A 27,258-nucleotide genomic window follows, 5' to 3' on the forward strand; every position below is an offset into this window, starting at 1 on the left:
TTAGTTAAGGGGGGCGAAGCCCTAAACGGCATTTAATAATGGGGGTGCGGAGGGGCGAAGCCCTAAAAGGCATTAACTAAGGGGGGCGAAGCCCTAAACGGCAATTTATCTTGGGGGCGCGGGGGGCGAAGCCCTAAAAGGCAATTACTAAGGGGGGCGAAGCCCTAGACGGCTTTGAATCATGGGGGCGCGGAGGGGCGAAGCCTTAAAAGGCAACTGATCATGGGGGCGAAGCCCTAAACGGCAATTGCTCATGGGGCGTGGAGGGGCGAAGCCCTAGAAGGCAAAGGCTCAGGGGGGTGCCGAGGGCGAAGCCCTAGAAGGCAAAAAAAAAATTGATTTTTTTTTTGATTTTTTTTTTTGATTTTTTTTTTATTTTTTTTTTATTTTTTTTTTTATTTTATTTTTTAATTTTTTTTAAAATTTTTAAATTTTTTTTTTTTTTTTTAATTAAATTAGCTTAGTCATGTTTAAGCGGTTTATATTATAAACACTGAGCGAAGCCGGGTAATACAGCTAGTCTAATCTATAATTTGGAAAGAGACTTTGTATGTATCCTTGGTCGTCGTTTTCGTCGTTTTCGTCGTCGTCGTCGTCGTCGTCCGTAGATCGGTGACGTCATCGAACACGTGATTCGATTTTTTTTTTTTCGATCCATGGGCGCCGATTTGTTTTTTTCGTTTCAATGGATTCACCCCCGCGGGGGCGCAAGGCGAGTAGCTTCATGGGGCCCCGCCAGGGGCGCCACAAGGGGCGCAGCCCCGTGGGGCCCCAGCCTCATGGGGCGCAGCCCCATGGGGCTCAAAAGGGGGCGCCACAAGGGGCGCAGCCCCGTGGGGCCCAGCCTCATGGGGCGCAGCCCCATGGGGCTCAAAAGGGGGCGCCACAAGGGGCGCAGCCCCGTGGGGCCCCGAAGGGGGCCCTGGGGGCCCAGCCTCATGGGGCGCAGCCCCATGGGGCTCAAAAGGGGGCGCCACAAGGGGCGCAGCCCCGTGGGGCCCCGGGGGGGCCCAGCCTCATGGGGCGCAGCCCCATGGGGCTCAAAAGGGGGCGCCACATGGGGCGCAGCCCCGTGGGGCCCCGAAGGGGGCCCGGGGGGCCCAGCCTCATGGGGCGCAGCCCCATGGGGCTCAAAAGGGGGCGCCACAAGGGGCGCAGCCCCGTGGGGCCCCGAAGGGGGCCCGGGGGGCCCAGCCTCATGGGGCGCAAGCCCTAATAGGCATTAACTAAGGGGGGCGAAGCCCTAGACGGCAATTAATCATGGGGGCGCGGAGGGGCGAAGCCCTAAAAGGCAACTGATCATGGGGGCGAAGCCTTAGACGGCATTTAATCATGGGGGCGCGGAGGGGCGAAGCCCTAAAAGGCATTAACTAAGGGGGGCGAAGCCCTAAACGGCAATTAATCTTGGGGGCGCGGGGGGCGAAGCCCTAAAAGGCATTAACTAGGGGGCGCGAAGCCCTAGACGGCATTTAATCATGGGGGTGCGGAGGGGCGAAGCCCTAAAAGGCATTAACTAAGGGGGGCGAAGCCCGAAACGGCAATTAATCTTGGGGGCGCGGGGGGCGAAGCCCTAAAAGGCATTAACTAAGGGGGGCGAAGCCCTAGACGGCTTTGAATCATGGGGGCGCGGAGGGGCGAAGCCCTAAAAGGCAACTGATCATGGGGGCGAAGCCCTAAACGGCAATTGCTCATGGGGCGTGGAGGGGCGAAGCCCTAGAAGGCAAAGGCTCAGGGGGGTGCCGAGGGCGAAGCCCTAGAAGGCAAAAAAAAAATTGATTTTTTTTTTGATTTTTTTTTTGATTTTTTTTTTATTTTTTTTTTATTTTTTTTTTTATTTTATTTTTTAATTTTTTTTAAAATTTTTAAATTTTTTTTTTTTTTTTTAATTAAATTAGCTTAGTCATGTTTAAGCGGTTTATATTATAAACACTGAGCGAAGCCGGGTAATACAGCTAGTCTAATCTATAATTTGGAAAGAGACTTTGTATGTATCCTTGGTCGTCGTTTTCGTCGTTTTCGTCGTCGTCGTCGTCGTCGTCCGTAGATCGGTGACGTCATCGAACACGTGATTCGATTTTTTTTTTTTCGATCCATGGGCGCCGATTTGTTTTTTTCGTTTCAATGGATTCACCCCCGCGGGGGCGCAAGGCGAGTAGCTTCATGGGGCCCCGCCAGGGGCGCCACAAGGGGCGCAGCCCCGTGGGGCCCCAGCCTCATGGGGCGCAGCCCCATGGGGCTCAAAAGGGGGCGCCACAAGGGGCGCAGCCCCGTGGGGCCCAGCCTCATGGGGCGCAGCCCCATGGGGCTCAAAAGGGGGCGCCACAAGGGGCGCAGCCCCGTGGGGCCCCGAAGGGGGCCCTGGGGGCCCAGCCTCATGGGGCGCAGCCCCATGGGGCTCAAAAGGGGGCGCCACAAGGGGCGCAGCCCCGTGGGGCCCCGGGGGGGCCCAGCCTCATGGGGCGCAGCCCAATGGGGCTCAAAAGGGGGCGCCACATGGGGCGCAGCCCCGTGGGGCCCCGAAGGGGGCCCGGGGGGCCCAGCCTCATGGGGCGCAGCCCCATGGGGCTCAAAAGGGGGCGCCACAAGGGGCGCAGCCCCGTGGGGCCCCGAAGGGGGCCCGGGGGGCCCAGCCTCATGGGGCGCAAGCCCTAATAGGCATTAACTAAGGGGGGCGAAGCCCTAGACGGCAATTAATCATGGGGGCGCGGAGGGGCGAAGCCCTAAAAGGCAACTGATCATGGGGGCGAAGCCTTAGACGGCATTTAATCATGGGGGCGCGGAGGGGCGAAGCCCTAAAAGGCATTAACTAAGGGGGGCGAAGCCCTAAACGGCAATTAATCTTGGGGGCGCGGGGGGCGAAGCCCTAAAAGGCATTAACTAGGGGGCGCGAAGCCCTAGACGGCATTTAATCATGGGGGTGCGGAGGGGCGAAGCCCTAAAAGGCATTAACTAAGGGGGGCGAAGCCCGAAACGGCAATTAATCTTGGGGGCGCGGGGGGCGAAGCCCTAAAAGGCATTAACTAAGGGGGGCGAAGCCCTAGACGGCTTTGAATCATGGGGGCGCGGAGGGGCGAAGCCCTAAAAGGCAACTGATCATGGGGGCGAAGCCCTAAACGGCAATTGCTCATGGGGCGTGGAGGGGCGAAGCCCTAGAAGGCAAAGGCTCAGGGGGGTGCCGAGGGCGAAGCCCTAGAAGGCAAAAAAAAAATTTGATTTTTTTTTTTTGATTTTTTTAAATTTTTTTTTTGATTTTTTTTTTTATTTTTTTTTTTATTTTTTTTTTTATTTTTTTTTTAATTTTTTTTTTATTTTTTTTTTTAAATTTTTAAATTTTTTTTTTTTTTTTAATTAAATTAGCTTAGTCATGTTTAAGCGGTTTATATTATAAACACTGAGCGAAGCCGGGTAATACAGCTAGTATATTATAATAACGATAGTTCAAATTATATTCGAGAATTTATAAATGAGAATTCTTTTCATTTTAAAAATTAAAATGAAAACGTGTGTGCTGATGACTGAATAATAATATTATTATAAATAGAATTGGTGAAAATTCTTCTCGGTATATTTATTTTAATTTTCTTTTGCCACGCTCTATATTTCACCTGAACGTGGATAATTCGATGGCGCCGCTTAGCGTTCAAATTGAATTATTTATTATTATTAAACGATGTTGCGGCTTCGGCAAAGTAATATTTTAAGAAGTTTTCCGTTCGGCTTTACTAAATTAACCCATTAAAATTTCCAGTGACCATTACGCAAACACTTTTGGCAACATAATTAAAAACGGGCTTCCATATTTATACATAACATTTTTTCCATATAATCTCATTATATTCCCAAATTGTATTTTGTTTAAGTGAAAGTGATGTTTTAATATCGACTTCCGAACCAACAGGAGTACTTTCAATTTTATTCTCTCTTTGAAATTTGGATTATATTATATAATGAATTTTCAGAAATAGATTTCGTTCGGCCCAATTTAAAGAATGAAATTCAAATTTGATTGTGGAAAATATAACGAAAAACAATCATTAATACGTCGAGTGGTTATTCGAATTTCTATCAAAAGATATTCGCTTTCAATTTGAGCAATACGAAAAAAAAGAGACAACGCTATACATTTTCCTATGGTGACGATCGAAACAGAAAATCTATTGATGTTTTATTGCGTCGTCATCAAACCCTTTATCATATTATTTAATTTTAAAAATTGAATTTATTAAATGAAAATAGATTTCCGGTAACATTAAATACCTGCAATATTAATACGTATAAAACAAACATCTTTAGTTGATATAATAATTATCTAAAGTGATCTGATAAAAAAATAATGTTCGAAATACTTCCGACTGTAATTTTTCAAATTAAAGTTCATAATCGAATATTTTAACGCACGTCACATTCAATTCATGTTATTAGAACCTTTTTTCATTTATATTTACAATTTTTTTAACACGACTAGTGTTTTCTTTGTTCATTAAGTCCGAAATGAACGTAGATGGCGTGATGATAAGACGTCATACTTTCAGCATTATAATTAAATGAGAAGTCGTTAAAACGGGATTATGTACATTTACCTTTATCGCGTTCATAAGCAGATTAATCAAAATGAACCTACGAAAGTCTATTTATTTTTTGTTCGATACATTTATACATATATGTAGTATGTATATGGTCGCTTTTTACTTTGACGTTATTTGTCTCCTACCGTTATGTTATAAAATCTTGAGACTTTGAAGCTTTCTCGAGCTTTTGTGTTTCGCGGTTCAAAAGTTTGAGAACACTCGACATTGTCATCGTACGGTGAAAAATGTAAGCTTTTCTTCATTCTCTTTGATCAGACCTTTCACGATGGGACGTAATTATAAACTGAACTTCTTACTTCATTATATGTCTTCAAAATATATAGAGTAATACTTATTATTAGGTATTTTTAATAAATTTAATTGAATAAAATGTTTTTAATGTAAAATACTTTTAAGCTTATAATTTAACGTAGATACTAAGACGTCTGGGCGATATTTGAGTCTACTGAAATTCCAAGAAACGAGCATTAAATTTAAACATCTGTACAGCAAACATTTCTCAGGAATTTTCCTTTGCACATTTTTCTTTTAATCAAAAATATTGTGAGCCAACATAAATAACGGGACGTTTTAACCGAGATTCTTCCGTGCTTTATAAACTGTCTCAGTTACAAACAGCAGGAATTTTTCTTTTGAAACACCCACCCGAAAGCCGATTCTACGCCGTCGTAAAACCTGAACCTCTCCGGTATAAATATATGAATTTTAAACTTAGAAAAATGTTGGTTTTTCGCAGATTGTAACTTTGCTAGGGAAGTCGTAAAATGGTTAAACTTGAACCGTTGCACTTTTATATCGCTTTCTTTCATTTGTTACAGGAGATCCTCCCGCATCGGTTTCATGGTGGAGAGGAGGAGCTTTGTTGTCTAAAAGCTCCTTTTTGGAAATACTTGCAGACCGCAGTTCGCTGAGTGAACCTTTAACCTGCCAGGCCACAAATAACAACCTGACAGTTCCCTTGTCGGCCGCCGTGCACATGGATCTGATATGTGAGTATATAAAAAAATAATAGTTTAAAATAGTGCCGAAAGGCAATTTAAGCCAAGATCAATGGATCATTAGAGTGAGACGATGATGATGATGATAGATAATAATGTAATTTTTCCGTATTAGCGAAGAGAACTTAACGACGTCTGAACTTCAGACGAGAGTTGAAATAATTATTTTTCGCTCCAAGGCTTTCCCGTGGTTATTACGTTTAATTATTGCGGTCATTAGCGTTATTCGTTTTATTATTTCGTCGAATTTTTGCCAAGTAGCTGTTTGTTGTCGATTTTAAATCGAAATTTCAATGCTTTATCGTAAGATGAACAAAGTTATCTAAAGCTACATTTAAAGATTCTAATCGTATAACCGTATATGTATGCAACTTTACGTAGATAGTTTCGAAATGGATAGTCAAATAAAATTTCGAGCTTTTTGTATTTCATTCTGTCTGGCATATAATAAAATCCCTTTACGTGCATTTACACATAAGCTTCCAATTGTTGATATTAAAAAAAAAAGTTGAAAAAGGAGAATTTTATACAGAAACGTTTCAACAACTTATTCGGATAAAATCGTAAAATTCTTGTAATAATATAAATAAAAGATTTCAAACAACCATCAAAAAAATATCACTATTAAATCTTTAAGCTCAACGTTGAAACCCAATTTATTTATATACACAAATATAATACATATATAATAAAATAAATGGATTGTGCATTGTTGAGGAGTTAAGTTTTTCTTCAGTAAAACACATTTTATGAGTGCACATTTTCTTATCTAAAATTAAAAGTTATGGCAATCTAATATAAAATTTCGAATGAGACTTTGTATGTATGTTTTGGGTCGTAAAATCCGTGACGTTATCGAAAAAAAAAATTTTCTATGACGATATCGCTTTCGATTCCGTTTTCAATTTCAATTTCAATTCCGTTTTCAGTTCCTGATCCGGATTCCTGTTTCAGATCCGGTTCCGGATTTCTTTTTTAGTTTCGGATCAGGATTTCTTTTTCAGTTCCGGGTCCTGATTTTTTATCTCAGTTCCGGATCCCGATTCCATTTTCAGTTCCGGATTCCTGTTTTAATTCCAGATTAAAATTAATTTAATAAAAAAACAAACGAATGTTTACTATCGGATTAGCTATGTTTAAGCGGTTTATATTACAAATAACGAGCGAAGCCGGGTAAAACCCCTAGTTATACTCACATATGAACATTCACTTAAGAAACTCCAAAGAAAGTAATCCAAGAGAGATTATCGCACAATATTGGAAACAAATTGATCTTGACCATTACTGAAAATTGCAAAAATTCGATTATTTCATTTTGAGCGCCATTAAATGCGTGCTTAATAACTTATACGAGATAGAACGCCATCTTGTTGAAGCCAACCCTGATTTAAATTATTAATTCCCAAATGTAGGCCTATAAAAAATCAATATCCCGTTTTAAATACACGATGTTGCTTTGACGTATACATATGTATGTAATTATCAGAAATCAAATTTTCAGATACAATAATGATTTCTGATGTTCATATTATTTAAGATATGCACATACATATATATTCAGTGGTGTAGTGCTAAATAAAAAAGAACCAGGTCGGTGCTTAATTTTTACGACCCCCGCTTTTATCCTTACTAAAAAAAATCAAATAGTAATTAACAAATATTCTTACATGTTGAAATTATGAAATATTTTTTATATTTTATAAAAACTTCCATAATGCATCCTCTTCAACATCTTTGATTTTGCAAAACCCGTGTTTGTGTGTCAACAGCAACATTTGCTTTTAGCAATGCTAAAACCATGTACATATGTATACATATACATACATATGTCAAAAAACTACCAAATTTTAACATTTGAATTTAGAGATGACTATACATTTAAGCTGAGTTACCTCATTTTATCTATCCTCAAGTGCGTATGGTCAATAGTTCAAATAATGTTTTCTTTCGAAGTTTTGGGTGGTTTTAGATAAAAAAAAGCCAACAAATTTCATTAAACGTCCTTTGTTTTGAATGTGCTCAGATTACTATTCGATTGTGGTCATCGAGTGTTAGAACGAGAGTCTGCTCACAATATTTGGAATACAAAATTTTATGTGAAATTTTATTCAAAATATTTTTTAATTGTACTTGAAAAATAATGTTTGTATCAATCAAAGTGCCAGGGCGGCGACCTGCCCCGACCTGCCCCGACCTGGCCCGACTACGCCACTATATATTACATTTAAGAAAAGCATTCAACCCAACAGTGGGACATCCCACGTGTCATTCATGCCAGTAATGGCTATCTGTGTAAACTACATTAGTTTCAACTGCCGATGACAGTATATCGCACACGTCATTTGCATCGTGTCAATTAGCATTGGTTTGACCAACTATGGCGTAAATTGTTGCCCGGTTTCCGGATGAATTCGTCCCACACTATCATATCTGTCCGCTGTGGCGACATGCCTCAATTAAATCGGGTCGAAGCCTAAAAATAGGTCCTGCGACCCGTCTCGTCGTTTTCGTCTCGTTTTCACGTGGCCCTAATTGCAGGCCCGCCACCGCGCTAAGTGGCCCATCGGCCCAACCCTCGTCTTACGAACGTGTACGGCGGTCATTAGCGCCCCCTTTTGTTCTCGAATCACTTGTCCATTTTCGCTTAATTATTATTAATTTAGTAAAGCAACGATCCCGCAAAATGGCCATAGCCGTTAACGTTATAGACTGGCGAGGTGCGGTCGAGGGTAGCTGCGAAGCGACGATAAAAGTTAACCTAATCTCGGCCCAACGCCTATACGTACATTGTACATATGTATAATACCTAACTAAAATGCGAAAAAAATCTGTGGAAATCCTGATAGTTTTAATGCTGCATGTTGACTATTGTTGTTTTATATTCGAAGCGTTAACTTAATTACGGATGGTTTGAATTTTTGGCGGAAGCAATGTGAAGCAATGTTGTGGCACTAAATTCAAATTTTACGAGATTTCAAGAAAAAATCTAATTTATATTTTCAAAATATTTATTACATTATATATACATAGATAAAAAATTATTATAATTTATTATTGATAGTAAGAATGTATAAAATTTATTACATTTATTGATACATTTAAATATTTATTTATTAATTGATACATTTATTTATTTTCGAGCTAAATATCATATTTTGGAGGAAATTTTTTTTATAAAACTCACCTTTCAAAAATAATACATTTACCACTCGAAGGTTTCACTTTTTAAAATGTAGTCTTCATTTTTTTAAGCCATTCACTTATTTATATAATATACTATTCGTTCGGTATTTGTAATATAAACAGCTTAAACATGGCTAATCTAATAGTTAACATTTTATTTAATTTATTTGAATTATTTTATTTTATTTAAATTTAATTGAATAATTTTGTTTTTTATTAAATTTAACGTCACGGATTCTCCCACCCAAACCTTGCATACGAATTCTTTTTCGAAATTATATATGTATTATGTAGATGTAAATACTCAGTATTCTAATTGACTAAATGATCAATTATTTTCTTTAAATAATATAAACGTTCAATATAAATTTATTTTAATCAGTTTATATGTATATGTATATATATGTATATGTGTATATATGTATATATATATATATATATATATATATATATATATATATATATATATATATATATATATATATATATACATAGCTAGCAGCGTGGCTCGGGGGTTGCGTTGATATTATGCACCGAGAGGTCGCCATGTTCGATCCCGTGAGCTTACCTCGATTGAAAAGAATTTATTCTGAGAATTTTATCTTAAATGCTGCTGACCAGACTTGGATATTTGTGACTCCAAGTCGATCATTTCCTATCAAAGTTTGCCAATTTATCTAATTTCACTTTTGAAGCGGTTCCTCCATCAAATTGGCAAAAATCTATTTGAATATAATTTCAAAAATTTAGAAAAAATGTCCGGTAGTAATAAAAGTAAAGTCTGAAATTAAAACACGAGTCTCGCAACTAAAACATGACGTACCTACTCAGCTTTGAAATGATACGAATTACTAACATTTTACTAAAGACCGTTACTTCAATCTGGATCGAGGGTTGTAATTAGGTTTTCGTATAATTCGTTGGTAAAATCGTCGAAGCCACATCCGACTAAATAATATTTTCCCGGACCGCAACTTTTAATACGTTAATATCCAGCTGCGTCCAAATGGTAGTCATCGGGATTATCCTATAACGTTCTGTTTATATCCACTTGCATATAATGAAGTATCGGGCTTAGTGGTAAACCAATTTACTTGTGGATCCTGCTATTGCCCACTCCCCCCCCTCGTCCTTTTTTCCACGGTTCGATTTTAATACGATTTCCTTTTAAATTGCTAGCTCTCAATTCCGAATTGCCCTCTATTTTTTTCAATTATTTCTTTCAGAATTACATTTTATATACCTACGTATATAAAATGTAATTCTGGAATACTTCGCCTTTCAACGTTTTTCAGTGCTCTGAATTTTTGTTAAAAGCCACTGAGTTTTTAATACCTGCTTAGAAAACCTTTCGTAAGAAGACTTTGCTTAAGGCGACTTACGTTTTTCTTTTATTATTTTTCCCGGATTACCCGTGGAAAAATTCATAGTGCATTTCAAAGTGCATTCTGCACAATGTATCTATTGAAAAGCTCCATTGCACAATTTCAATAGTTTTATTACTGACGCGGGCATTCTTGATGTCGTAACTTCAAGAAAATTTTCAGTTTTAAAATTATGATTGAAAATTTTCTATGCAACCTATTCTAAATTATCTCAAAAACAATCAGGTAGGTTGAAAAATCTGTACGTTAATTCGACACGTAATTGCTTGGACTAAATTATATAATATCACGCCATACTCAGTGAGCTCATTATATTTATAGCAAAAGAATATTTAAACGATCAATTATTATTTACATTTGGCCCGCAATTTTTAAATGCGATAGTCAGTGACTATTTATTTATTTGTACAGGTATACCCATTTTTATTTTATTTTATACGACATCTATGATCAAAAATTGTACATAAATATTATTCAAGGCCAATTTCAAACATTGATTAACAATCATAGAGACGTACATATGTATATGGACAACTTTGTAGCATTTTATAAATCAGCAAATTCAAGATCCTGTAAATTTGAATTTTGCGAGAAATAAGACAGGGTTGTCAATTTGTTAGAACCGTTTCAATGAAATCAGTTAAATTGACAAACTTTAATAGGAAACGATCCATCTTGGAGTCACCTATCTAAGGTCTGGCCAGCAGCAGAAAACCAGAGACCGCACAATCGAAAGCATTACCTGTTAACCACTGATATACATATACTGCTGCCATTAATCTTAACTATATACATATGTACAAGTTTGATCAGCTTAAAAAAAATCTGTTATTTGTCAAAGTGGCCATTCCGTGGTATGAAATCAGAATATTACTCACATTATTGGGTTTCTGGACTTGACTCGACCCGGCCAGGTAATGACTTAAAACCTGGATCCGGGCTTCAAAATCCGCTGGATCCGGATATATAAAATTTCGAGCATTAACGTAAAAATTTACAATGATTTTCAGTTGATACATTGAAAATATCCAAATATGTATGTGTTATTTATAAATTCTGCGCGTACATGGTTCATATATGATCTTATTAGTTCGAGAACTTGATTTTACGACTTTTTACGAATTCTGAGAAAACTGCGAACAATTTTTGTAAATACTGAAAATAAATACCGAAACGATACGGCGTACTGAAATTTGGCTAAATTTAGAATTTCACCCATATACAGTGTACATATTTTTAGAATTTTGCCTTAAACTAAGAATTCAGAGTGTTAACATCGTTTCAAAATTATCATTATCATCAATCATTCCTGATTTCGTTAACAGTAAGTACTTTATTTTAATTTTTCTTGTAATTCTCTTAAAATGAAGTAAGAAGAGGCTAGTAAAAAATCAGTTTTATTCTTGACCGAATACATAAGTTTAGCTTTCATTATATCTTTCGGAAAACTACAAAATTCTATAATAATAATGATAGAAATAAAGGGGCACAAAATCACATATTTTCTAAATGTGCCGTTAATATTGGTATACCTCTGCTGAGATATTGTAATTATTTTAATAATAATATGGCCTGCATTTATCTGTAAATTAATTTTAACAGTAAACAAATAGCCTGATCAAAATATGCTATTAATTTTTATAACATACAAGATTTCATTCTGTTTTACTGTCGATATTTCACATTACTTTACATAAAATGTAAACTAATGTGAATTTATTTAAATATTTAGTTATTGAAAAATGTTTTGAATTTATCAAACAACCTATTGAATTTGAATTTATCGAGTCCAGAATTGTATAATAAAAGAAAATAAAAAATAGATACAATTTTAATTTAAAATCTGGAAGTTCTGGACCCGAATACGACCCAGATCCGTCGGGTTTTCAAAATATTGGACACGGATGCGTCGGGTTTTGAAAACCCGAGTTTTCAGAAACCCTATTCGCATATTTTCGTAATCAAACAATCAGAACAGAACTTTCTACGTAAAATTAAAAACCAATTATCAAAATAAAATGACCATTTCATTAATATACGGACTGTCTTATATTAAACCGAAAATCAATATTAAACTGACAATCAATATTATAAAACTGAATATTTATTATAATTATTAAGCTAATTTTATTTTATCTGTATATACTTATTGTTTTATTGAATTTACTGAATACTATATGTATCGCTCAGAGCTAAAACCCGAATTGGCATCATGGAAAAAAATGTGTATATACATATACAGATATGTATGTACATATATGTTTATATACATATACATATATTAATATGTATATATATATATGTACATATGTTCGCTTTAGAAAATGTAATTATATATAATTTTCTTTTTATTATTTTAAAATAAATGATAAAAGTAGCTAAGAATTGAATTTTATAATTGCTACACTGCCACACCTTATAAATATAATTTTCGTGGCTACGTTTAATTATTTAATTATTTTCCGCAGTTTACAGCAGCATAAACTGTTGGACAACTTCGTAAAATTTAATTTATTCAAAACCATGCAACTTTCCTGAATTTTTAATGCACTAATCGCGTTTTTACCGTGCGCTTCAATAAATTTCTTTTTTTTTATATCAACCCGCTCGTGGCTAATGCGATGTATACGACCCACATTTTAATGAGCACAATAAAACGCATTTTATACTCGAGCCTGATTTATAATTGTACCTTATTCGCCCATTTGAATCGAGTACGTATGTACATTCATTATGATCTGATATCATATCATACAATGAAAAAAAAGCACAAAGAACTCTCAAGAAAGCATATTTACAAGTGATACTTTAGCAAACGAGCGGAAAACCGCCGTATCATGGATATTCAAGTCTTACAACTTGTAAGACTTTTTTGATTGAAAATCGAAAGATTTTTCAATGGGAAACGGAAAGACTTTCCACGGCGTATTATTCATAGATTACACGCCGGATAATCGACGGTAAAAGCACACCGTGTGCGGCTAGAGTTTTATTATACATCGATGAATAAATAATTGACTGTTTATTTTTGCACATGGCGATAAAATCTGCGTATACACGTCAAAATGAGATTATACGACCTGTTTCGACACACCGAAAGCGAATAAAACTGCTCAATTTGAAAATTAATACACATTTTATACTTTAAATTTATTATCTTGATACTACTGTACCGTTTCCCGTATCGTACAAGACGTATATCAAAGTCTTAACGAAACGCGCTTAAATTGCAATAATTCAAAACCCGATTATAAAACGATTTACCGGACGGATGTGTGTTAACGCTTGCTCGCGCGCGCACACACACACACACACACGCACACACACACACACACACACACACACACACACACACACACACACACACACACACACACACACACACACACACACACACACATTGTGAATTAATTTTCCGACAATTTAACACTTTATCGGCACGCACTCGAACGCGTTCGTATCTCGATTTATTGCTATTATTATTAAAAAAAACCTTTTTGGAAAAAATCAAGACCGTATTTCAATTAAAATGTAATTTCATCTAGACACGACACATTACGACTCCCACAAGGTACATTACTTATGGCACGGGCTCTGTAATGTGTGTGTGTGTGAGCGCGTCATCGTCTCTCCTGCGAATTTCCCTAGATTTTCATACATGTACGCTGTTTAACAACGTGCTTAACACGCATTATTATTATAATACGCTCTCTTTTGTAATGTGGTGTGTGCGTTCGTATCCTGTGGCAAACACTCGACTCTCATGCGAGTGTTGAAATTTAATACACGTGCCATTTTCTTACATGTCATACTATCACTTGATTAGACAGACGATTCACGGAACACGGTACATGCTTCCGAAAGACCGAGCAATGCTTGGGAAAGATGGCCAAACATTTTATCAGCAGGCTTCGATTCTAATAATTTCGTCTGGACTTACAAATAGCTATGCATAGTGTGTAAATATATTCCAAATCAGTAGGGAAATGTGGTGAGTGAGACTCGTATCAGTTTAAGCCATCATTTATAGACGGAAGATTCACAGGACTTCCCAATATGAGCTGATGGACCAACCGCCACCGGCTTTTAGACCGACCACATACTAATCTAACCCAACCATTCACACACACATTTGTAATTTAAATCCCACAAATAATGTATATATGTTTGTGCTTTGTACAAGCTTTTGTTGAAATGTACGCAGTGTGGGTTGCTTTTGTTGAAATGTGTGCAACGGGGTCCATGTCCCAGAGCATTTCAAGGGAGGCACAAGCCAAAAATCAACTTTTGGAGAGGAATGGCAAAGTCTAGGAAAGTTAGAGTTTAATAATACATTTTAAAGTTAATAAAGATATATATATATATATATATATATATATATAATATATATATATATATATATATATATAAAGCATAGATCAAGCCTTTTAAATACTATAGTATTGTTGCCTTACTTTTCAATTCATTTGTAAGTCAAATGGAATTTTATAGTATCGTTTGGGATCCTTTCTGTCGCGTATATGTTAATAATTAAGAAGGTATAAATAAAAAATTCTATTCCTGCTGCAATTCCAGATTTCTTCATAATGATCGCTTTGTTTCCTTATAATAAAGGAGGAAAATTTATAATTCAGGTTTTTTTGTCAATCTTTTGATTTATATAATTGATAGTCCTTATTTATTTAACAAGTTATCATATTTCATTATTTCAATGTCTAATCAGATCCCTCCGTAATTCTTCAAACTTTTCCGCATTGCTGTAATTTCTTTTTATATATGTATGTATGTATATACATAGATCTTGCACTTCTTTTAACAATAATCCCCCTCATATTGATTCTTTACTTGCTTTTAATTTCTATTGTTTGATCATTTTTCTTAGTAACACATGTATGAAAATTGTACATATATCCCATATCTATGTATATCCATATCTATATCCAATTCAATGCTTTTCTTCTTTGTTTTTATTTTTTTTTCATTGTTGTTATTCATTTTTCGAAACTTTTTGGTGTCAATTTTATATATGTATATACATATGTACATACGTTGTAATACTGTTTGTTTCCGTTTTTTTCTAATAAATATAATTGCTTAAATAAATAAATTAAATAAAAAATATAATGATGAGTACATTTTTACAACTCGGAGATAGAGCAAGCTTATATTTCATTGCATTTCCCATATTTTTTTTCGTTTAGAGTTATTTATCTCTGCTCAAAGGCTTGTAACCGTTTTAGTATTGTCGAAGCGATTTTCGTTTTTTGCTGAACACATTGAAACAAGATATTAATAAACAGCATCAGGCACAAAGATCACACTTTATAGTCCCAAAAAAAGTGGTTTCTTATAATTTTGTCAAAATTATTGTATCGTTAGACTTGTAAGTTGTTCGTTTGATAATATATATGAGCCGTTATAATTAAAAGTGGCATAAGTCCACTTTTCTTCGTTACGAGAAATAAAAAAAATAAAAAATATAATTTATTGCGTTTAACAATATTTAAAAATACTGATGGCCTATAATACGTTTATTCTGCTTTTCAGAGGTTCTGGATATATCGAAATAAAATAAGTGATAACAATTTGTAAATTAAGTCAAACGAAATAATGTTTTTGGAACTGAAAATTGGACTTTCGTCACTTTAAAATATACCAGCTCAAATATGTATATATTTGTACATACCTATGTATATGAATATATAAGATACGGAGGAATTTTCAAATTAGGTTTTAAAAATGAAATTCTTATTCTGAAAAGGGTCCCTAGATTAAAAAGAGATTTAAGAACCCCCTAAGTGTCTGAATAAAATAATAATTTGATACAGTAGATGCAGGTACAGATATTTCAGTGCAGTTTTCCGCCGCGCTCGTGATTACTACGTCCGTTTTAATTTCAATTCATCCAGATCTTCCCTAAAAATAGATATATATCATCACGCCCCCATCGGTCTTATCTAGATCAGAGCTCGAGGCGAGGGGTGAATCTCTATAAATTCCCTACAGCCACCCCTTCTGGGGGGCGATAAAGCCGCATAAATATCCCGCAGCCAGCAATAATAAGCGGCACCCGAGGATAACGAATTCCAAGAAGTGGTCTCCCTCAGCCGACAACAATGCTTCGGCGATGGATAAATCGGATAAGGTCCTCCCGTTGTCCTTAATTGAACCTGTTGCCGGCCGAGATTAATTCCTTGTCTTGTACTGTGCGTTTCGATAGCCATCGCGGTTGTTCCTCGCCGTTGTTTAGTTGTTATTGTTGTCCTTTATATTGTTATTGTTGCTCTCGGTTGCTGCCGCTGCCGTCGCAGACGCCATTGCCGCAACTCGATCTCTCTTTTCGGCCATTGTTCGCGTTAATTTCGCCATATTTCTTCTCGTTTATTGTTCGTCAAACGGATAGTCGAGAGATTTTATCGTTTGTTCCCTCGCTCTCTCACACCCCTCATATTAATAACCGCATAATAAGACAGGGTTGTTAATTTATCGTTGCCGTTTCCTTGTTTCGAATTGGATAATAGTCGAAGAGGCCTTGAACCTTATTTATTATTCCATTGTCGGATCGTTTCAAATTAATTCGTAAAATTTTTGTACTACAATACATACTGCGTACATATTACAACCACTTACAAAACTACAATATTCTAATGGCGCAGCAACACACATTGATACGCGACACGTATTATTTCGGAAACGATTTTGTCGTTCGGAAACGAAGTTTGGGTTTTTATCCGATCGTTTTCAAACTTTTTCATTTTGTCAGGTTTAGTCATCAATATAAGTGGAAATGGCGTCCGCCATTACGATGGTGAAAAATAATCGTAATAGACGCGTTTGAAAATACTGCATCTTCGTTCACTTTGACGTCTGTCGTCCACACTGTCGCATTTGTCCACACTGATCGTTTTTTTCCCTTTTCGCACCCCTCTCACTATGGCAGATTGAGCACTTTGCCATACTCATGTTCAAAGTTTACGGAGAGAATTGGTGTTTTCTCAATTAGTTATTTTGCAAAGCTATCTAAAAGTGTAAAAAATCAAACCTATGTAAAAATAATACCAGCAAACTTGATCTATGCTATGGCGATCTAGGCCAAAAGTGTTTTCGGTGATATTTTATCCTTGTTTTGATATTTCTCCATATTCAAAGAAATATAGGAGAAACTTATCGAAATAATAGGAACGTACGAATTAACAATTACAAGATACGCCCATTCACAGCTGAAGTCGACCTAGGCATGTCATGCCGCACGATTCTGTGTCTGCGCCTTAAAAAAAATTTTTATTAGAAAATTTATAATAAATTAAATGCCCCATTTTTCTAATAAATCAAAATCGTAGTATTCAAATTTTACTATTTCTTTATTTTTAAAAAACTTGTCCATCTTTGATATACATATATATGTATGTGTGCATACTTATAATCTATCTACTATTTATTATTTTTGAATCTTAAAAAATAAATGATATTTTGGTAAATAAAATGAATCGCTTGCACAAATGACGGCGATTACACAGTATGCAAATGAAATTGTTTATTTAATATTATAATATAATGAATACATGTAGTTTGGTAACCAAATGAAAAGTGGGTGCTAATATGTCTCTTCGTTTTCCTCATCTTATTATAACCGTATTATAAAGCGTGCAAAATTGTTGAATTCGTTTTTACCTGAGAGTTAGATCCGTTATTATCATAGCTTCAACTATGGTTTTTCCCAGAAATTAGTCCCATCTTAACCGCAAATCACATAAATACGATACAGGTCCTTAAATAGAAACGGAATATTATTTCCAAATATTTATTATGAAGGTTAAGACTTCCTACGTCTTTGATAAATATGAATTTCAAAAGTTATTAATATAAAAATTTATATTCTTGATAAGGAAAGTAAAACATAAATAATAATGGCTCATATTTTTCGTTTTATTTTATTTCAATCGAACATGTACATTCACTCGCCTTTACAGATCGCTCCAAATTGACGAGTGTACTAATACAGATACAATATAATAATATAATTAATACAAGAATTTTTTTTTATAAAATGCGGATTCATACAAACATCATTTATGGTGAAATTTTTGCAGAATTTTATTATAGAAATTGGCGTACCTCAAGCTGCTGAATAACTTGAGATTTGCAAGAGATATTGAAAAGGAGATGCCAACTTACAGGACCCGTTTCAATGAAAATCAGAAAAATCAAAAAATAAACTCGCGAGTCTTGCCTTATTGCCAGAAAGATCCAACTCAATTTTAATAATTACCATTTTAATAATTGCATCTGTGCACATCGAAAGGTTACTCGTGATCTGATGTGCAATCTATCATTCGAGAACACGAGAATTGCGTTTAAAGCTGCCATCCAGTTTATCTGTCGTTCAGTCTGTCTGGTGATTGTCGAGCGCTTGCACCAAACCCGTTGGTAATATGTATCTATGTACATATGTAGTTGAAGAGGCATATTTTCTCTCCTCAAAAAAAAATCTTCACCAATGTACCAACTATATAAGATATTACACCATATTAATACACATACATATATATGAACATTTATTACTTTATTTTATATATTGTATTTAAAATTTGTTTAAAAATCCTATATCAATATACATATTAGTTTAAGCTGCGATACGAAAATATTTCTCCATTAAAAATTTCAAACTCTGAAAGGAAACGATCGACCTGGAGTCACAAACCAAGGTCTGGCCAACAGCTACTAGTGGGAATCGAACCGTGACCACTCCGCTTGAAAGTATAATATGCTAACCACTAGTCCGCGCTGCTGGTTATGTAATAAGAAAACACATTTCCAGATTAGAAGAATTGATTTTTAAAAACAACTACGTAAAACATAAATACTTGAAGCGGTCTTATCTATAGTAGGTAAGAGTATAATAAATTGATTGCGTGTTGTCGACATCTCCCTTAATTTTCTCATCACTTAACTGTTCAGCAATATCATGCGATGTTACCTCTTTTTTTTTTAGTTTCTACTCAGTATATAGGTATAATCAACAACGTCAGCTTACACACATAAACGAATTATTTACTTTTGTCTGCATTTCTACTTTGTTCGAAATCGATTTTCATACAATTCACACATCAATGTCGGCAAAATGAACGCAATACACAACACACTTCCCCATACATTCTGCTTCTGGTTTGGCGTGGGTGGCATGAGTGAGTACTGGATGGCTCGCCACAAATAAAAGTGGACGTGCAGAACGTACCCAAAGGAAATACGATACAACCGAATAAAAAGGTTTAGGGAAAAGTGTCCCGGAGCTACCGGAGACAAATCAAACAGCGAAGCGATACCACATCGATCCAACGTCGCAAATTCCGACCGGACACATACATTGTCACGATACAAACACACATCCATACATATCTGGTGAGATATGCAGACGTAAAAAAATATGGTGTTAGATTGGCGGGTCGATCCGCCTCTAATGATACGTTCAGAGAGCCTCTGGGTGGCGTGTCGACATCAAAAACGAAGCCTCCGCTCTGGAGATAGAAGGAGATCACACGGTCTCTCGTTTGTGTTTCGTGTAAATGTGGGCATGTGTAATTTGGTGCTTTCAACGTGTGCCTCAAATTTACCAAATTGGCCAAATCAACGGTTGCTCCGCTTGTCTTCAGACGCGTGGGTTGGTGACGTGATTAAGTCTACTTGGGATTGCTTGAGACGTAGTAATTTATATGATATAAATAAGTATATATGTACTCGGGTGTGATCATAAAGTGTGATTGGATCGTGGAAATTTTGACTCGTGAGTTGGCAACGTGCTCGTACTTCGATGAATCATATATGTAGCTATGATAGAGTCGTCCGTTTTCACTTCAGAATATTGAAATTCTTAGAAAAAGTATGAAAGAGTAAATTTATATAAATTTCCATTTGCAATATTATCTCCACAATTCAGCAAAAACACAATGTAGTATAAATATTAAGTGTTACGCTGAACCCAAGATAAATAATGTATATATTTTATTTTCTTGGTAATGTTTCTTTTAATAAAAATTACCAAGAAATTTATAATTTTATTTAATAATATGGAATTTGTAATATTATTACAATGTTTTGTGTAGTAAATATGAGTTTTAACAGTCCAAAAAACCCTTCGAACAAATAGGGGAGATTGTATTTTTCATGACTTGAATTAATGAGCAGAGTATGGCCTGCATTATTAAACATCTGTTTGGTTTATATTTATGAACGAATTAAACACAACATTCTTTGTTCAATTTCATTTTAGTACTATTTAGTAATTTTCCCATATAAATATTTTTTATGATTTTATAGCATTTTGATAAATATCCATATGTATAATACATTGTACATACGTATATCAAAACTTCATAATATTTAGTTGAAACAATAGCAACACTTGAGTATAATGTTTTAATCTCATAAAGACGTATTTTATGAAATAATTCGCGCTAATATAAGGCGTTTTTGCTTCCCTAGAAAAGTTTACTTTACTTTATTTATTTATTTTACATATGTACATATACATATTTATACGAAGAAGGTCTATCAGGTAAACCCTAATGCGTCTTCATGGGCAAATTAGAAACATTGCAACGTTGTTTTACTACATAAAACGCTTAAATTTGATATGCTGAAAAACTTGTAATTATCGAGACATACATACATACATAGATCTCAACTTATACATATATAGATCACATTCAAGTAGTGGTTACATATGTAGGTCTACTAATGCTAGGCTGGTTTTTTTCCAATTTGATGGAGGAACCATTTCAACAATGAAATCAGATAAATTGGAAAACTCTGGTAGGAAACGATCGTCTTGGATTCACAAATATCCAAGTCTGACCAGCAGCACTACAGATTATACCCGGAATAAATTATTTTCAATCGAAGTCAACACGGGATCGAACCCGACAACCTCTTGTCAGTTAGCATTAACGCAACCACCAAGCTATACTCCTGGCTATTATATTAAATAATTATATGATAATAAAATCTTTACAATTATTATTCATTAATATATTGAGTTCGAAAATTGAAATCTATGAAAATTGGGCATGAACTAATGCAATCATCCAAAATATGAATGTAATTTTATCCTATACTATATGTAATTTTATCCTTAAAACCTGCCCTGTAGAATTTATAAAATTCACCTTATTGAGGTGAACACACTGTCTTTCTTGCAATATCATATTATATATACATATATGTATATATTATTATATATTACAATATCAAATTATATTATACATATCAAAATTTATTACAATATCATATATTATATATTGGAACTTTAATAAACCACATAATTCGAAACATACTGTACTATTCAATGAAATGTATTGTAATAATGAATAAAATCTAATATGTCTGCCATTAGTAACATTTTCAATTCGCAAACAGTAAAATAAAGGATTAATACTATTACATATGTATGTATGTACATACATACATATGTACGTATTAAGTGGAATATTTTTAAATATTCAAAAATAATTCATGTTTTGTTATTTTTGCAAAAAAAAATTGAGGATGAACAGATTTATACAACTTGATATAAATAAATATCTAGTAAGTAACAGTGCAATATTCTTTTGACACATGGTAGCCCGAAGGTTGAATATCAACATCTAAACTGATTTCTCTTTGTATATGTAACTCAGAAAAGAGATATACAACTCGACGAAAGGGCGTTTTACGACTTGCGAAATATGTGCTCCATATTTTCTTCTGCAAACAACACTCGCACACGTGTACATATGTACATATAGTATAAACAAAAGTGTCGGGCATAGAGTTGTCTGACGAAATAAGAATCTTTGAGTGTGCAAGGATATGTATCTTGGGCAAACAGGACCTGATTCCCCAAAGCCTACATATTCTCGCCAAAGACGAGGAACTCTTTGAACATACGCACAGATAGACATCCTCGAGATCAAATTATTCAACCGTGCATATTATTATACGGGCCATCAATCGTATGTGTTATACATATGTATTATTATTTAAAATAACAGCCAGTAATTAGAGGGTTCGAAGGCGGCAAACTGCCAATTAACAATAAAGCAGTCCCTCTGTGGCCACACATCATATTAACAATAAGAAGCTTCGAACACTTTGTCGGCCGATTTAAAATGGTATAAATCATCATCCATCACATCGTTAACACGCTCAAGACTTCTGTGGGGTTTTTGAGGCATCCTAAAATCTATATTGGTCTATAAATTATATTATTATTATATTATAACCAGCGGCGCGGACTAGTGGTTAGCATATTATGCTTTCGAGCAGAGGGGTCATGGTTCGAGCCCCACTAGTCGCTGCTGGCCAGACCTTGGTTTGTGACTTCAAGTCGATCGTTTCCTATCAAAGTTTGCCAATTTTTCTGATTTTCACTGGAACGGTTCCTGTAATATTGGCATATCCTTTCCTATCTCTCTTCAGCATCTTGAGGTTCGTCAATTTTATAATAAAATGTTGCAAAAATTTCTTCATAGATGTCTCTGTGGATGATGTTTGTATGAATTCGCATCATCATATAATGATATAATATCGCTATTCTGTCTGTGTGTCTGTGTAAAATAACGCTCGCCGTGCTATAATAGTCGTTTCGATTCGACATACGACATACATACATACATACGTTACAGCTAAAACAATACCAACAAAACGTACGAATATAATCCAAATATAATAACAAAATAAAATATATTTAAAAGGTATTTGAAAAAAATTCGACCACGTGCGGATCAAACACAGTACCGACACATTTCTTTTAATTTTTTTTATATACATATGTATAATAATATGCCAATACTTATTATGCCAACACCCATGCGATGATATTTCATAGGGTACAACACTAGTTGTATATAAAAATGCTTGCATTAATTGTATTGATCGTATTGTATAAATGCTTGCAATGTTTGACCATAGATTTCTTATATATGTAATGTAAAAATATATAATAATAATTATGTATTTATACATAATCTAGTGTTTCTTGATCTAGTACACTCGTTGCTTTGTAAAGGCGAGTGTAGATGTTCGATTGAATAAAAAGAGTTTTAATATACTCTATGTATATTTATGTCGAATCTGTTCATCCGTGATATATGTGCATATGTACTTGCTGATAAATCAAACAATAAACTTCATCTTGCTTCGACTAATCAAAGGGTGGAAGATCAATTTGGACAATATTTACAAACTTACGTACATATTGTCAAAGTTGATCGAGGGAAACTTTGTTCATTTAACCCTTTCGATGCCGAGTCTGAGAAACACCGAAGCAAACGTAAGGCGTGCAAAGTATTTCTTTTCTAAAATATAGTTTAAACACTTTGTTTCCTTTTTCGCCTCGGAGGCAAGGAGCACGTTTAAAGATCCGATTGTCCCTACCCGGTTTTTATAGCCCAACTCCGAAAATTAAGGCTATAAAAGCGGAAACAAACCGAGCAACACAACAAAAGCACACTATTTCAAACAAAATGAATAAAAATAAATAAAAAAAAAACACGAGCCGATTTTACTATGCGATATATTTTTCGGAGCATTTTAAAGGAGTCGCCAAAAAAAAGCGCGCATACGAAAGCATCCTTTTTACGAGATTTCTCAGATTTATTTTAAAACGAATTTGTTTCGGATCGCGTGTTATGCATATTAGGGATGGTATCTTGAATAAAAAATATAGGTACTTTTTCGCCCGAGGCTCAAAGTCATAATAATGTACTTTTTTGCGCATGCTTTCGCGATGTTATGTGACAAAAATGCGACTCGTACGTTATAATTTGAATAAAACATACAGTTTCATCCAATCAAATCTTGATCGTATACATATATACATTCAGTCTTTCCACTTTGCTTTAAATCTTTATATTTCCATTACATTTTCATCAAAATATGAACAAAAATTTAAATTTATTGCCAAAAACATGCATACAAATTCTTTTGAGTGTATAATTCTATAAAAATGTAAAAAAAATAAATTCCTTTCCTTAAAAATAGTACATGCTTATGTTTATTGAGAAATGGTATATTATCAATTCAGCTTTATACTATACATATAATCATATACAATCAGTCGCCATCCACTGCTGAATGAAGAACTCTCCGACACGCTTCCATTCGTCTTTGTTTTGGAACTCTCATCCATATCATTCCACATTTTTATTATAATTTCATCCACCCATCTCTCGTATGACCGTGTGACCTTGACTCCCGTCTTGTACCCTTTGAGATTCTTTCGGGTACCATTCGAGCACTCCTTTCGTCCGTTCTTCTAGCTACGTGACCCGCCCATTTCAATCTCTTCCATGTATCCACTATATCTACTACCTTTCTACCTGTCATCCATGTATTCCATTTCCTATCTCTCCTCATTTTCCAACGTTCCGTACTTCTTTGAGTGCATTGGACTTGAAAATTTTGGGTTTCCATGTCCAAGTGTCACATCCATACGTCAGCACTGGCAAAACACATAGATCGAAGATCGTTTTCTTTAGGCAAATTGGCATTTTTGATTTTCAAACAGCTTGTATTCACCCAAATGCACTCCATCCTAATTTCATACATCTCTTTATTTCCTATTCTTTACTACCGGACATTTCTATTAGTTGCACTAAATATAAAAAAAATATATATTTACTAGTACTGTCTTTATGTATGCATATAAATCAAATGAATTTTAAATTTGGGTTCAAAATCAATTTCGCCTTAGTTTCTACTACCTGAATCATCATATAAACTACCTTCATCTCTAATGAATTTCAAATGATTTATGAGCGTCGCAAGAGATGCAACAGGCGATAGGAACTGAGGTGGGGTTGATTTCGGAATATCGTAACGTGATCTGGCGATAAATCAGCGGTCATTATAGGGTTAAAAGCGGCTCAGAAGCCCTTTTCTTTGCCGGCTTTATATTTTATTGCTTTTTATTTCGATTTTTTCGACACTGACGTTTGCACATATATTATTACGCGCACACTGTACTTAATTACATGCTTCGAGTGCATTTCAATTTAGTAGAGGACGGGTGCTTTGCAATTTGCAACTGACGCTGCATTTTATACTGCGAGATGCAATTGTGAGATTTATTTTACGAGAGCATTCTTCTTTTTTTATTTTGTTTATTTTTTTTTTAAATAATAAAGCCTTCCTCTTTTTGAGAGCAGACGTTTGACGTGACGGTACAGGACACATCCTTATTATGTGCGCTTGGAAAATATACACATTTAAAAGTTTCTCAGAACGTAATTCATACTATGTTTGTTCTGACAGGTTTTATATGTACGATTTTAAGACGCGCCAGAAGTGTCAGATTGTTTCGCGAATAAAAAAGCATGCATCCTCCATCCAGTATTTTCAATGCATATTTGCAAACGTCGAATGCCATTTCTATTCATGTATGCCAGTTGAGTTGCCCTTAAAAGGAATAGCGAATATTATCCACGAATGTTGATCGAGAAGTTTCGATTTTATCGCTACAGTAGGAAAGCGCTATTTTTATTTACGTTTAGTTTTGTATTATGCATATCTATCTGTATGGATCGTTTTATCGCTTCGAAAGTTTATATTCGTTGAAATCGTCCATTTATTATGATTTATTTCTTATGTGCGCTCGGGCATATTATTACGAAGTAATTGCATGTGTTACACGAGTTTAACCCATTATTTACGGTTTTCGAATCAATTGACATTTGTTGAACCAATCATAGTGCGTCTAGACAAATTCGAACTCATTGCGGATTGCTCTCATACATATTTAACACATGTGTATGTAAATATTTTGATTTTTCACACGTCCTGGTTGTATTTTGTAATACAATATAGTTCCCAACCGGTCGATCGTGAAGCAAAATATGGTCGATCTCAATTAAGATTGTGTATATTGAAAATAATACAAGATACGCTTCAGAGAAGAAAATTTAAAATTCTTTTGGAAGAAGTAGAGCAGAAGAATAGACACATCTCAAAGATATGCTTTTTCAAAATGAAGTAAGGTGGTTGAGCAAAGGATTTTTTTGTTAGGTTTCGAGAGTAATTGCCTGAAATAAGAAACATTTTTCAGAGAAAAGATATTAATGCGACCTATCTTCAAAACAAGGAATGACTTAATACAAGAAATATTTTTAACAAGAGGCTTATTGACTATATTGAGCTTCATAAAATATGTTGTTTCTTTACCTTTAAATATGAATGAAAATAATAAAGTCTAGTAAAAAATTTTAACTTATAAGTACTAATAAAATCAACAACAAAAAAGTCGATCGCTATGAAATTTTAGATGAAAAGTACCTCCCAATCTGTTAAGTACTCTTACAATAGAACCTGTCTTGAAATTTACTCGGCTTGTTGAGGATCTGTCGTCTTTGCGTTCACTTCAGACTACACAGAGAGATCTATCTAAATTGCTTCTAATAAATATATTCAAATAATTGTATTTAGAAGAAAGTCTCCTTTTTATACGCAGTTTCCGAATGATTTTAACATTGGTTCATTTTGTAATGTTTATTTCTACAGAAATAACTCAATTTCAGCGGTCCACGTAATTTTGCTTTGGTTTTGTTTTTCATTCGATTTTATTCCTTTGTACCTCACCCCGCAATATTTCCATTCTTCTCGGGCAAAATTATGAATTATCTATGAGCTACAAACAGGGCCGTAAAAATAACGTTAAAAAATTACATAAATAATACATTTTTTTATATCGAAAAATTATGGAAATTACACAATACAATTTTCCAATTACGAGATTAGTCCTCGTTAAATTGCTCATATGACGAAACACAAACTATTTCATACATACGTATACACATGTGCATATGTGATTCTCTGGAGATTTCGTCACCTTTCGCAAGTGCTCCAAATCTTGTGTGTATAATAAAAAAAGTTATTAGGGGTTTTTACAACCCCGAGCAAAAATTACACCAGTGCGGTTTTATTGTGGCGCAATGACCCGTCCCAAAAAAAGGGAAAAAATAATAATAACAAATGAGTCATATATAAAAGCGTATTTATATCAAGTTATAAAACCCCTACTCTACTATAAAATAAACACAAAACCCTTCGTGTACATATGGTTTATCCATTTCA

At 35.2% G+C, this 27,258-nt stretch overlaps 1 protein-coding gene across 1 annotated transcript in view; it reads left to right on the plus strand.

Moving 5' to 3' along the window:
• The window catches only part of LOC143909109 (neural cell adhesion molecule 2-like), a 67,364-nt gene that overhangs the window by 26,078 nt on the left and 14,028 nt on the right, over positions 1 to 27,258 (plus strand). The window contains exon 6 of the mRNA XM_077427011.1: positions 5,408 to 5,578. Coding sequence (XP_077283137.1) covers positions 5,408 to 5,578 — 171 coding nt within the window. The remainder of the gene's footprint in view (positions 1 to 5,407; positions 5,579 to 27,258) is intronic.

Source organism: Arctopsyche grandis, chromosome 3, assembly GCF_051622035.1.
Source record: "Arctopsyche grandis isolate Sample6627 chromosome 3, ASM5162203v2, whole genome shotgun sequence".
Classification (NCBI taxonomy): Eukaryota; Metazoa; Arthropoda; class Insecta; order Trichoptera; family Hydropsychidae; genus Arctopsyche; species Arctopsyche grandis.